At 37.0% G+C, this 15,306-nt stretch overlaps 1 protein-coding gene across 8 annotated transcripts in view; it reads right to left on the minus strand.

Moving 5' to 3' along the window:
• Window positions 1-15,306, minus strand: part of NCOA1 (nuclear receptor coactivator 1) — a 268,347-nt gene that overhangs the window by 88,396 nt on the left and 164,645 nt on the right. For all 8 annotated transcript variants that reach the window (XM_059893497.1, XM_059893498.1, XM_059893493.1 and 5 more), the window contains one exon: window positions 10,891-10,988. In XM_059893497.1, the coding sequence (XP_059749480.1) occupies window positions 10,891-10,988 (98 nt within the window). The remainder of the gene's footprint in view (window positions 1-10,890; window positions 10,989-15,306) is intronic.

A 15,306-nucleotide genomic window follows, 5' to 3' on the forward strand; every position in this document is an offset into this window, starting at 1 on the left:
CAGAATGGGAGAAAATATTTGCAAATGAATCAACGGACAAAGGATTAATCTCCAAAATATATAAACAGCTCATTCAGCTCAATATCAAAGAAACAAACACCCCAATCCAAAAATGGGCAGAAGACCTAAATAGACATTTCTCCAAAGAAGACATACAGATGGCCACGAAGCACATGAAAAGATGCTCAACATCACTAATTATTAGAGAAATGCAAATCAAAACTACAATGAGGTATCACCTCACTCCTGTTAGAATGGGCATCATCAGAAAATCTACAAACAACAAATGCTGGAGAGGGTGTGGTGAAAAGGGAACCCTCTTGCACTGTTGGTGGGAATGTAAATTGATACAGCCACTATGGAGAACAGTATGGAGGTTCCTTAAAAAACTAAAAATAGAATTACCATATGACCCAGCAATCCCACTACTGGGCATATACCCAGAGAAAACCGTAATTCAAAAAGACACATGCACCCGAATGTTCATTGCAGCACTATTTACAATAGCCAGGTCATGGAAGCAACCTAAATGCCCATCAACAGACGAATGGATAAAGAAGGTGTGGTACATATATACAATGGAATATTACTCAGCCATAAAAAGGAACGAAATTGAGCCATTTGTTGAGACGTGGATGGATCTAGAGACTGTCATACAGAGTGAAGTAAGTCAGAAAGAGAAAAACAAATATCGTATATTAATGCATGTATGCGGAACCTAGAAAAATGGTACAGATGAGCCAGTTTGCAGGGCAGAAGTTGAGACACAGATGTAGAGAATGGACATATGGACACCAAGGGGGGAAAACTGCAGTGGGGTGGGGATGGTGGTGTGCTGAATTGGGCGATTGGGATTGACACGTATACACTGATGTGTATAAAACTGATGCCTAATAAGAACCTGCAGTATAAAAAAACAAACAAAACAACTAATACTAAACTTTCATTGGGTTATTTGTATGGAAATATGTTAATATAAATGTTTCAGACATTACATGAAATTTCTAAAAATCTTATATTTGTATTTGTATGGAAATATGTATGGAAATATGTTAATATAAATGTTTCAGACATTACATGAAATTTCTAAAAATCATATTTGTATTTGTATGGAAATATGTATGGAAATATGTTAATATAAATGTTTCAGACATTACATGAAATTTCTAAAAATCATATTTGTATTTGTATGGAAATATGTATGGAAATATGTTAATATAAATGTTTCAGACATTACATGAAATTACTAAAAAAAAAAAAAAAAAAAAAAAAAAAAAAAAAAAAAAAAAAAAAATACTGCTAATATTTTCTTTAACAAGAACAAAAAGAAATAAAACTATTTTTATTCCACCTGACTGTTGTGACTATTTTTCATTTAGTTCATAATGCAAAGAGGAGAGGGATGTGATTAATAATCTAAAAACCTCAACACTAGATAAACCCTTTGGTAAACTATTTTGGATTTAGATGAGCACAGGAAAGCACCCTCATATCTAATTGTTTTCTTAAAGTCAGATTAGCTATAAATTTCATAACAGGTGATCTATATATATATGTATATATATATTTGTCTGGCAGTTTATATTAAAATAGGGATAACTGAAATACAGACATATTTTTTTAAAAGAAGATCTAAAAATTCTTTAAAATGTTCTTAGCTATTAATTGAATCAGTGTAAATACAATTTAACTTTCTTTTTTCTTTTTGGTCTCTTAAAAGAGTTTAATAAAGAACAGTTTGGGTATAACAAAGTATCATAGTTCAGAGCAAGAAACAGGATTGATATCAAAACACAGGCAAGTAAAAAAACTTGGCCATTTCATGGTGAACCACTTCCAAGGGCCACACCATCCAGCTTCTAAAGCACTACCTTCTTCTATTTTCCATCTAGTTTTCAGGGTGTCCTTTTTAGCTCCTTGCTCTCTGCCTCCCTAGTGACACTGTCTATCTTCAAAGCCACAGTTTCCCTTGCTTTTTTTTTAAAATAAATTTATTGATATTATTTTATTTATTTTTGGCTGCCTTGGGTCTTCATTGCTGTGCACGGGCTTTCTCTAGTTGCAGCGAGTGGGGGCTGCTCTTCGTTGTAGTGCGCGTACGTCTCATTGCGGTGGCTTCTCTTGTTGCGGAACACGGGCTCTAGGCATGTGGGCTTCAGTAGTTGTGGCTCGCGGGCTCTAGAGCGCAGGCTCAGTAGTTGTGGTGCACAGGCTTAGTTGCTCCACGGCATGTGGGATCTTTCCGGACCAGGGCTCGAACCCGTGTCCCCTGCATTGGCAGGTGGATTCTTAACCACTGTGCCACCAGGGAAGCCCTCCCTTGCTTTTTTCACTCTCCATGTCTGTCTCTATGTCTGGAAGTTACCCACTGTCTGCCGAGGGGCTGGGAGAGATTGAGACCCACTCCTGGGATCATCTCTACCCAATCTGAAGACTGTCCAGCAGTGGGCACAGGGCTGGTGGTGCAGACCTCGAGCACCAGCAAGGCCCAGGGATTCACCTGGACTACTCGGTGCAATTATTTTTAAGGCATTTGTGAAATCCAAAGGATTTAAACTTCCTTTGCAGTAGGCCTGGAGTCGCTGCAGTCTCCTGTTTCCACAGACTTTCTGGGACTTCTCCAAGTTCTCCCATTGACTGCACCTGACCTCACTGCCAAGCTGGGAAGTTATTCTAGTAGCTGGCTTCTGGAATATGCAGCTGGTCAGCCTTACAGGGAGTACAGAACTTTCACCAGGTCTCTGTTTGGCCTTGGTTACATGGACTCATCGTTTCCTCTGAGAAGTCTGGGCATCATATTTCTTTTGAGCTTCTCCAGAAAAGGTTGGCTTGGAAAGCAGGATAACAGAGGCTGCCCCACAGTTGCAGAGAGGTCCTGCTGAACTTCTCCTGAGATACAGACAGCCTGTCCTGTGCTAGAAAGGCGTATGTTTTGTTTTTTTTAATTATAAATGAAATATAACTTAAAACTTTTTTTATGTATGAAAATTAAGTAGATAGTCTAAGATCTGCCAAAATCCCACCCCCAAGAGATGGGTAACATTTCAAGGAATCCTTTGAGACTATTCCTATGAATATACAAACATCTTTAATTTCTAAAAGTGTGTCTGATTAATATAACCTGCTAATACTTGTTCTTATCCTACAAGTTTCCCTCATATGTTGTGCATATAATTAACTTCCAAGTGTGCTCCTAGGAAGGAATCTTCCTGTTTCTCCAAGTCCTGACAGCTGGGCTGACACTGAGCTACACACAGGAGATGATAACAAATGCCACTCCATTCTGTACAGCATCATCAGTTGGAGGGGTTTTTCTCTCTACCCAGGATATCAGTCTTTGAAGAGGACCACGTTGGGTGTCAATGCAGGGTTCACACTGGCCAGGGCTTCTCACAGGGCCCTCGCTGTAAATGACTACACAAGCTTCACTAAGTAACACCTAAGTGTCAGTCACTGGACAAAGTTCTGGGAATAAAACACATATTCTCAACAATTTTATAGTCTCTGAAGGGAAAAAAACAAGTACGTGTAGTCACATTGTAGTACAATGGAGGAATTCATAAAGGTTAGGCACAGAGTGAAGCACCCAAATGGGCAAAGGGATGACTGTTGTGGGTAAGGTTTCCTCGGAGGAGGCCACATGACACCTGAGCTGAGGCTTGAAGGACACAGCAGTAACTCGGGTGGGCGAGGGGTGGAAAGAACATTCAAAACAGAGGAAACAGCTCAGAGGTTTAAAAAAAGAAAGAAGAAATCACCTTGTACGTACTTGTCATATTTGTGTTATATTTAACAATAAAAAGTTTTTTTGAAAAAGCTTCAAGGAAAAGCCAAAAAAAAAGAAAGAAAAAAAGGCCACGGGGATCATCTCGAAGGCAATGTTTTTAAGCAGGAGACTGACACGATCTGCTTTAACAAAGATCCTTCTGGCAGGGGGTGTGGCATGTGCACTGGAAGCAAGCAGACAAACTGCAATGCTATTGTGATACTCCAGTTCAAATGCGAGCCCAAATCAAGGCAACGGCAGTGGAAGTGATGGAAGAGAACTCTACAGAGGCAGAACAAACAGCATTTGGTGATCTCTAGCAGCTGTGGGAACAAGCACTTGGGGTGATCCTTCATTAATGACTTTAGGGTTCTGGTAGATAAGTGCCTTTCCCTAACAAAGGGGATTCAAGCGGGAAAAAAAATCTAGTTTTTAACTTTATGACGTTCCTTCTTTTTTCAAACAGGAGATAAAGGGATCAATTATAAACTTAGTTTTAGAAATGTTATATTTGAAATGACTGAGGAACTTTCTGGTAGAGATGTTCAAAAGGCAACAGGATATGATGAAAGGGAAGCTGTGAAAAGAGATATGGGCTAAAGACAGACATTTTTGACTTACAGGTACACACAGTATCATTTAGTTTTTGTTTAACTACAATCATCTTTTCCCCTTCCACAGAATATCCGATTTCCTTTGAGGAGTTACTTCTTCCCCATTTAATAAAGTCTCGTGGGATTCTTTTTTTTTTTTTTTTTTATACTTATACTTTTTTTTTTAAGTTTATTTATTATTTATGGCTGTGTTGGGTCTTCGTTTCTGTGCGAGGGCTTTCTGTAGTTGCAGCAAGTGGGGGCCACTCTTCATCGCGGTGCGCGGGCCTCTCATTATCGCGGCCTCTCTTGTTGCGGAGCACAGGCTCCAGATGCGCAGGCTCAGTAATTGTGGCTCACGGGCTTAGTTGCTCCGCGGCATATGGGATCTTCCCGGACCAGGGCTCGAACCCGTGTCCCCTGCATTGGCAGGCAGACTCCCAACCACTGCGCCACCAGGGAAGCCCCCGTGGGATTCTTAATCAGGCCACTGGGAAACTTCCTCCCTAAATGTGAGCCTTGAGAATTACAAAAAGAACGAACATGGCTGGAACACATTCATTCTGGCAGCCGGGCACTGTCCAGATGGGTCTTTTGAAGAGACCATTCATACAGTTTCTGCTTTCTAGCCTCCATAAGATGCCTTGGTTTCACCTTATTTCTAAGCACAGTTCTGTGGTATCCAAATAGCATCCCAATAAATTCACATTTGCTTAACTTAGTCAGAATTGGTGTCTGTTGCTTCAAATCAGAAAACCCTAATTGGTATTTTACACACACACACACACACACACACACACACACACACACATGAACACATCATATAGACAGAGACATAGATGTTGATAAAACTGTCCAGGAAATGTGCACAGAATAAAAAACAAAAGGAAAAGAGCCAAGGCCAGAACCTTGGGGGATGCTAACATTTAAGAGGCAGGTAAAGAAAGAGAAATCTGAGGAAAAGGCTAAGGAGCAGCCAGAGAGGCAAAGAGATAGTTTTATAAAAGAGGCTCATGAGGAGTTTTAAGGAAGAGGGAAGTGGGTGGTCAACAGTGTCAAGAGCCACAAAGCAATGTAAGGAATGGTATAACATGAGGTAAGGAGGCCTGAACGCACATGCAAGGTATAGGGAGACTTCTGTGACTAAAGCAGAATTTTCTTGTGGAGCAATAGGAAATAAGCAGTGTTAGAGTCAGATAATGCAGAGCTCTGAATAGGAGGTAGAGAAACTTAGACAGCAAAGAACACTGGAGAATGAGGAGCTTTAAAAAAAAAAAAAAGTCTATAAATTCTAATACCACTCTCTTTTGTTTTTGCTTTGGCCACACCGCACGGCATGTGGGATTCTTAGTTCCCTGACCAGGGACCGAACCTGCGCCCCATGCACTGGAAGCGCAGCATCTCAACCACTGGACCGCCAAGGAAGTCCCACCACTCTCTCTTTAAGTGTGAGGAAATTACCTCCAATACCTTTATTCTTAACTCGTGCTACCTTTTTATGTTTAAGAAAAAGGAGGGGGAAATATATTGAAAATTGTATGGTGAGAATTTCTCACAATATGGTGGATATTTGGTCACCTTCTAGATGTGCAGATCTTCCACCTGAGCAGGCCCCTCTAGACTGATGTCAAATAGAACTTTCTGCAATGATGGAAATGTTCTCTTTCTGTGTTGTCCGATACAGTAGCTACTAACCACATGTGGGTATGGAGCATTTTAAATGTGGCTGGTGAGAATTTTTCTCACCAGACATTCAGCAAAAATGTCTGAATTTTTCATTGTATTTAACTTTGAATAGCCATGTGTAACTATCGTACTGAACAGTGCAGCTCTAGACTGCAGCCTGGATAAGTCAATAAACAATCTCGTGGTGGCTTTTCTACCACTTCTTCTCTTAGCCGCCCTGGATTAGATTTCATAAAGTTTAAGGCAATGAGGCAGGATTGGGAGATACAGAAGAAGGGTTAGAAAAGGTTGTCAATGAAGGCAACTTTGAAGTCTATAAAAGTAATTGTATTTTATAGTCTCAGTTTCACATCTGTATAGCTCATAAATAAAAATATTATTAGCTCCTTGAAGTCAAGAACGTAAATACATTTCTATTCTTAGTTTTTGGAACTTCTAATTTGATGTGTGTTTTCATATATGAAAATGCCTAATGACATGTAATTCATGTGTAATGTTGTGTTACAGTTTTCCTTTGATTCATAGTGGTTTTCAGGGTAATAATTTCATCATCTAAAAAAAATGCTTTCTTCTTATAGCAGTTTTGAATGGATGTTTTCCTGTCGTTTTCTGTTCATTTTAAAGTGTTATAGATTTTTCTTACACAGAAATAACAAATGTCTATGTAAATTAAAGCAGTAGTAGTATTCTCTGGCTCCAGTTGTGCTGTTTTCAGTTTGTGGATCATCTATTTGCTCTCCTTATTGATCTCTGTGGTTTCTGAAGAACCTGTGGTAAAACTGGGATTTAAATGACTACCACTTCTCTACAGGAACTCCACAAATCTCAAGGACCTCTATATCTTATACTTTTTCAGTATCTCAAATGGCATTATATGCAGAAAATACATTTCATAAATATTTAATGAATTGAAAGGAGATATAAAGTTCTTAGGCCAGTTTTACACTTAGGGACACTGAGAAGGCAGACAGAACCGCCACAGAAAAACTAGAAGATATGAAGATACTAGTCTACTGATACCCTGCAGAGTAGAGGAGATAAGCAATAAGTGCTAGGATGGGTCAGGTCTCATCCTAGGATGGGAAGGGCCCAAGTGTAACCAAGTAGCAGGATGGGGACAGGAACCAAGGCCGGGGAAGAGATGGGATAGCGGGAAATGAGCCTAAAGTACTTTTCTTTCTTTAACTTATTTTCCTCTAATGGCTTATATTAAAAAATTTAAAATATAGCAAAGTTGAAATAATTTTGTAGTGAACATCTGTATATCCACCACACAGATTCTACCATTAACATTTTTACTATACTTATTTTAACACTATTTCCAAAAGGCAGTCATGTGTCATGCAATCAATTTAAGGGGTTGTGAAAAGAATAAAAACATCAGAGTCCATCACATGTGGTGGCTTTCCCCTCTCCCAGTTATATGTTATACACTCACCCAGAGAGTAGTTTCTATCCAGCTTCAATGGCCAATGTTTTTTATATTTTACAACACTATAAAATATGTGCTCATTCCCCTAATAAAAATCATTAAAACCAACAGCCTAAAGTAACAAAGCGCTTGTATAACTTGGAGGGGAACAAGGAATTTAGGTTTTGAGGGGGAACTTGCTAACAGGAGAGTCAAAAATATTTAGCAGCCTGTTAAAAGTACAGGAATAGAGTTCGGAAAGAGGTTAAAGCAAGAAGTACATATTTGAGAGTCATCTCTAAAGAGATAAAAGATGAAGCAAATGATATTACTTGGGCTAAAAAACCAAGCACTAAATTTTGAGAATGTTCTCACGTTAGCGGTGTTGGTAGAGGGAATTATGGTTCATACAAAAACAGAAGAATAGTTAGGGTAGTAGGAAAAAAATGTATAAAGGAGTTAGAAAATCAAGAGACCTATACAAGTTTGAGTGTTAGGAAGACTTCACCAGAAAGAAGGGCCTTGAGGTAGGACAGGAAAGGAGAATTTATTTTATTTATATAGATATTTATTTTTAAATACATGTATGATTTAAATACACATATTTATATTTAAGTATATGCATGTATATAATAAACATACATATAAAAAAAATAAAATTAGGCCTAGAGATGGAAAAGCCTAATTTGTGGGGAATGAGTGTGTATATATACACACATGTATGTGTTTTTAAACATTCATGTATGAAGAAGGAGTACTTAAGGTGATGAGCCTGCTTGGAAACAAAACATCTGTTTCGAGAACAGAGGGAGGAAAGATTAGATAGGAAAAAAACGGGTGAAAATTACACAGTAATTACAAAGTAATTCAAGATTAAAAGTTCATTTTAAAAAATTTGACAGAGTTGTTAAAATAGTAAGTTCTCTTACAATGTCTACATAAATAGTTAAAAAATTTTGGTCAGGAAAACACCTACTGTAATAAACTGAGGCATCCCTTACTCAAAAGTGAAATTCTACAGTAGAAATTAGCACTAGCTAAATAATTCTAAAAGTTTTATTTTCCCAACTAGTCCTAACTATAATAAAGAAGTAGCAAAGCCAGACAGTTGTCTTCAGTTTTCCATCTGACCATTAGAATGCCTTTATCAAAATTTCTTTTTTTTAACATCTTTATTAGAGTATAATTGCTTTACAACGGTGTGCTAGTTTCTGCTTTATAACAAAGTGAATCAGCTATACATATACGTATATCCCCGTATCTCCTCCCTCTTGCGTCTCCCTCCCATCCTCCCTATCCCACCCCTCTAGGTGGTCACAAAGCACCAAGCTGATCTCTCTGTGCTATGCGGCTGCTTCCCACTAGCTATCTATTTTACATTTGGTACTGTACATATGTCCATGCCACTCTCACTTCATCCCAGCTTATCCTTCCCCCTCCCCATTTCCTCAAGTCCATTCTCCATGTCTGAGTCTTTATTCCTGTCCTCTGCCCCTAGGTTCTTCAGAACCATTTTTTTTTTTTTTTTTAGATTCCATATATATGTGTTAGGATACGGTATTTGTTTTTCTCTTTCTGACTTACTTCACTCTGTATGACAGACTCTAGGTCCATCCACCTCACTACAAATAACTCAATTTCATTCCTTTTTATGGCTGAGTAATATTGCATTGTATATATGTACCACATCTTCTTTATCCATTTGTCTGTCTCTGGGCATTTAGGTTGCTTCCATGTCCTGCCTATTGTAAATAGTGCTGCAGTGAACATTGGGGTGCATGTGTCTTTATGAATTATGGTTTTCTTTGGGTATATACCCAGTAGTGGGATTGGTGGGTCATGTGGTAATTCTATTTTTAGTTTTTTAAGGAACCTCCATACTGTTCTCCATAGTGGCTGTATCAATTTACATTCCCATCAACAGTGCAAGAAGGTTCCCTTTTCTCCACACCCTCCCCAGCATTTGTTGTTTGTAGATTTTCTGATGATGCCCATTCTAACTGGTGTGAGGTGATACCTCATTGTAGTTTTGATTTGCATTTCTCTAATATTAGTGATGTTGAGCATCCCTTCGTGTGTTTGTTGGCAATCTGTATATCTTCTTTGGAGAAATGTCTATTTAGGTCTTCCGCCCATTTTTGGATGGGGTTGTTTGTTTTCTTGATACTGAACTGCATGAGCTGCTTGTAAATTTTGGAAATTAATCCTTTGTCAGTTGCTTCATTTGCAAATATTTTCTCCCATTCTGAGGGCTGTCTTTTCATCTTGTTTATGTTTTCCTTAGCTGTGCAAAAGCTTTTAAGTTTCATTAGGTCCCATTTGTTTATTTTTGTTTTTATTTCCCTTTCTCTAGGAGGTGGGTCAAAAAAGATCTTGCTGCAATTTATGTCAAAGAGTGTTCTGCCTATGTTTTCCTCTAAGAGTTTGATGGTGTCTGGCCTTACATTTAGGTCTTTAATCCATTTTGAGTTTATTTTTGTGTATGGTATTAGGGAGTGTTCTAATTTCAGTCTTTTACATGGAGCTGTCCAGTTTTCCCAGCACCACTTACTGAAGAGGCTGTCTTTTCTCCATTGTATATTCTTGCTTCCTTTATCAAAGATAAGGTGACCATATGTGCATGGGTTTACCTCTGGGCTTTCTATACTGTTCCATTGATCTATATTTCTGTTTTTGTGCCAGTACCATACTGTCTTGATTACTGTAGCTTTGTAGTACAGTCTGAAGTCCAGGAGCCTGATTCCTCCAGCTCCGTTTTTCTTTCTCAAGATGGCTTTGGCTATTCGGGGTCTTTTGTATTTCCATACAAATTGTGAAATTTTTTGTTCTAGTTCTGTGAAAAATGCCATTGGTAGTTTGATAGGGATTGCATTGAATCTGTAGATTGCTTTGGGTAGTAGAGTCATTTTCACAATGTTGATTCTTCCAATCCAAGAACATGGTATATCTCTCCACCTGTTTGTATCATCTAAAATTTCTTTCATCAGTGTCTTATAGTTTTCTGCATACAGGTCTTTTGTCTCCTTAGGTAGGTTTATTCCTAGGTATTTTATTCTTTTTGTTGCAATGGTAAATGGGAGTGTTTCCTTAATTTCTCTTTCAGATTTTTCATCATTAGTGTATAGGAATGCAAGAGAATTCTTTGCATTAATTTTGTATCCTGCTACTTTACCAAATTTATCGATTAGCTCTAGTAGTTTTCTGGTAGCATCTTTATGAAAATTTCTCATGTTCATTATTCACATTTAATTTTGAAATAGTAACAACGGTCAAAATAGTTTCTAAAATAAAATAATTATTAAAAGTTCCTTAAAACTTTACTCTGTTTTACAATTTATTAATTGGATGTTAAAACATAAAAGAAGATAAAGAAAAAAACCAAATTGGGTAGAAAAAAGATTCTGATCACTTTCTGAGTCAATGAGAACAGCTACCTCCAAAAGAAGAGGTCCCAAGGATTCCTTTTCTATCACTCCTTGACTACTCGACGAGATGTCTGACTTCTGTACTTCATCATCAGTTGTTGATTTCTCTGTAACAAAGCAGCAAACAAGTCACATCCAAAAAGAGCTCATTTCCATAATGGCAAGTTTATTAAGACATGAATTCACCTAATTTCAGATTCAAATAATATTTATTCATTATCTAGGCACTTTCACATTAAATCTTAATTATACTCATTTTATGGATAATGAAATTGAGGTTCACAAAGGTTAAATAATGTGTCTCAAATCATATAACTAATAAATGGCAGCAGGAGGATTTGAATTCTGACCAAGTCCAGTGTTCCAACAAATGGAAAAAATGGTGTAAAAATATACAGCTTTTAAAAAAAAGTCTACATCAAAAATTTTTAAGAAATAAGTAAATTGTAAAAGAATAATTATTTCCTCCATCTTTCTCCTTCTCTGATTTGATCAACTGCCATTGAAGAGAGAGTGAAGGTATGATTCTGTGAGTCTGCGTGAAATAGCTAACTTTTCACCTTCATGTCATGATGATCTGATTGATAAAACTGCAACTGCTAAATGATTTAGAATTCTTTTGTGTGGTGATGTTGAAAAATCCATCCATCATCTTAAAGCAGCAGCATACTTATATAAAAGTTTCCAATCTGTCAGACTAATTAGCTCACCAAAAAGCAAATACAGTATTATTGAATATAGAGATTCATTTTTTTCACTTTAAAATATGAAATATTTCAAATATTACAAAAAACACAGAAAGTGGCATAGCATACAGTCACACAGCCACCATTCATTTTTCACAGATGTTAACATTATTTGCTTCCAGTCTTTCCTTTTTAAATAAATAAAATGCTACAAATAGAGCTACAGCTCTACCACTATTCCTCCTCTGTCCGTTTTCAGAAGTAACCAGTGTTCTGAGGTCAGCATAAATATTTCTAAGAATGTTTTTATACTTCAACTACATATGCATGATTTTTACAAATATATTATTGTTTCGTGTTTTAATGTTTACATAAAAATATGTAGACTTTTTCAACTTTTTCCACTCAATATTATGTTCGAGATTTAACTATACTGATACATATAAATTTCATACACTCATTTGAACTGCTATATAGTATATGAATAACCCACAGTTGATTTCCTAGTCCCCTACTGTTAGACCTTTTGACTTCTTACAATGCTGTAATAAACTATTTTCAGTATTTCCTCTTTTGCACATTTGTGACAGTTTCTTAGGGTAAATATTAGAAGTGAAATTGCTGGATCACAGGGTCTGTGTATTTTCAACATTACTAAGTTTGACAAATAACTCTCCAAAGAGGTTGTACCACCAGTAACATACAAGGGTTATTGTTTTTCTGTATGCTGACACTTGATATCAGCACAGCTTTTAATTTTTGCGAACCTAATGGGTGTAAAATGTTATCTCATATAGTATTTATAATAACAGCTTTACTGAGCTACAATTCACACAGCATACCATTCATGGATTTAAAACATACAATTCAGTGGTTTTTAGTGTATTCACAGAGTTGTGCAGCCACCATCACAATAAATTTTAGAACACTTTCATCAACCCAAAAAGAAACCCCATACCCTTTAGCAGTCATTCCTCATTTTCTCAACACTCCCAAGCCCAAGGCAACCACCAATCTACTTTCTGTCTCTATAGATTTGCCTATTTTTGACATTTTATATAAATGGAATCATATAATACGTGGTCCTTTGTGACTGGCTTCTTTTGCTTAGTGTAATGTTTTCAAGATTCATCTATGTTGAAGCATTTATCAGTACTTCACTCTTTTTTATTGCTAAATAATATTCCAGTGTATAGGTATACCTCATTTTATTTACCCATTGATCAGTTGATAGATATACTGTTTGCTTCCACTTATTGGCTATTTATGAATAATGCTGTTATGAACATTTGTGTACAACTTTTCATTTCTCTTGGGTATATGCCTGCAAGTGGACTTGCTGGGCCACATGATAACTTTATCTTTAATATTTTGAGAAGCTACTGGGCTGTTTTCCAAAGTGGATGCACAATTTTACACTCTCACCAGCACTGTATGAGGGTTACAATTTCTCCCATCCTTACCAACACTTGTTACTATCTGTCTTTTTGATTGTAGCCACCCTAGCAAGTGTAAAGTGGTCTCTCATTGTGGTTTTGATTTGTATTTTTCTGATGGTTAATAATATTGAGTATGTTTTTCATGTGCTTATTGGTCATTTGTGTATTTTCTTTAGAGAAATGTCTATCCAGAGTCTTTGCCCATTAATTAATTGGGTTATTTATTTTTAAATTATTATGGTATAGAAGTTTCTCATTTAGTTCTAAGATGTACTTCCTTCATCATTTCATGTGTTTCTAACATTAAGACAGGTTTTGTTTCTTAAACAGTTCCAAAAAAACATAAACCATCAAGTCCAAGTACATTAAGTAACTATTCATGAAAAGCACAGCAAACAAAATTTTAGGCAAAACCCAAGGCAGGAGTGGCTATATGACTGGCCTAAGGCATGTGAACAGATGAGACACGCAAGGACAGAGTCTTGTCCTTAAAGGGACAGAAGCATGCCTTCCTGTTTTCTTCTTTCCCTTTCCTGTCATCAGGAACACGTACAGGTGAGCCATGTTTGACCACATGGGTAAGGGCAATACCCTAGGAATGGCACAGCAAAACAGATGGAAGGAATCTGAACCTCTGACACACACCTAGACTACCTTGTTAAAGCCACTGTACTTTGGGTCTCTTGCTACAGTAGCCTTGCCTGTATCCTAACTAATACATTTCATATTTCTCAATAACATGCTTATTTGCTATATCCTGACTGTGCCCATGTTAGACATAATCTATTAACGTGCCATCATAAAAGGTAAGAATTTAACTTACTTACATCAACCATCTAGACACACATACATATCCCCTCTTCCCATCCTCCCAGTATAGTTACAATAATTTTTAGAGCAGTCAGTATTTAGTATATATGTTACTATGGCCATATAAATATAGTTCACAAATGAGTCAAGGTATGTGCTATAATTTACAATTCTCATATTTCATGTTTTAGTTTTTCTGTGAAGTTTGATTCATCTCTAAACTCTCCTCCAGACTAAAAAATTCCTTTCAATTTGGTCAGTCATCATATACTCTATGTGTTCCATTTTTTTCCCCATGGAAATATTCCTCCTAGAGTCCTCTATCCACCTGCTCCCATTGGGACTGGCTACTTCTTTAGTCTGCTGCTTAACTGTAACCCTGGGTCTCCTTCTACCTTTCTTTTGTTAAGATTTCATGGTTTCCCTGGGCTAAGATCCTATGCTTTTCTTTCTTGGTTTACTACCTTGGTCTTGATAGATATTTCTGAAAAAATGTACACAGGAGATAACATTCTTGAGGCTTCAGGTATCTGAAAATGTCTTTATTTTGCACTCATACTTCATTTGGATGAACACAGAATTCTAGGTCCAGGATACTCATTTTCAGTGTTCCTATTTAGAAATCTGGACCCTCCTGAAAGTAATCTAGTATGTGTCTGTTTTTTCCTCTCTCTTGTTTTTTCTTTCTGGTGCCTAGAAATTGTGCATTGGTGTGAGGTTTTTTTCTTTCTTTTTTATTCATTGTGCTGTGCACTACATGGGTGCTTTCCATCTGGAAACCCATATCTCCTAATTCTGAGAATTTTTTGGTTTTTGTTTCTCTGCATTATTTCTTATAATTTCTTCCCTTCTATTTGGTCTGGTTTTTTTTTTTTTTTTTCTGGGACTAATGATGTGTTATACCTCCTGAACTAATCCTATACATTTCTATCTTTCTCTTGTTTTCCTTTGCTTGTCTTTTTATTTTACTTTCTATGGGATTTCTTCAAATTATCTTTCAACGCTTTATCTTTTTATTCAACAAATATTCATTGAAAGTCTACTATGTACCCAGGAACTGCTACAGGTATTAAGGATACAATGGTGAACAAACAAAAATCCTTGCCCTCATGAAGCTCTAGTGGGGGTAGGCAGGCAATAAACAAATAAAATGTGTAATATGTTAGATGTAAAAAATACTGTGGGGAAAATAAATCAAGGAAGATGTAGAGAGGTGTGTGTGTGTGTGTGTGTGTGTGTGTGTGTGTATGTATGTGTGCCTTAGATAGGTTAGTGAGGGACAAGTTCATTGAGAGAAAATATTTGAACCAACACATAAAAGGGATGCAGGAGTGAGCCTTGTGTATATTCAGGGAAGAGAATTCCAGACAGAGAGAACAGCAAGTGCAAATACCTGAGGCAGAGTGTTCCTGGAATGCTTGGGGCAGAGAGTATGAGAAAATAAGGTAATGAGGTAAAGTTTTTTTCAGCTATCCTGATTTTAAGTTCCA

Source organism: Balaenoptera ricei, chromosome 13 (genome assembly GCF_028023285.1).
Source record: "Balaenoptera ricei isolate mBalRic1 chromosome 13, mBalRic1.hap2, whole genome shotgun sequence".
NCBI lineage: Eukaryota > Metazoa > Chordata > Mammalia > Artiodactyla > Balaenopteridae > Balaenoptera > Balaenoptera ricei.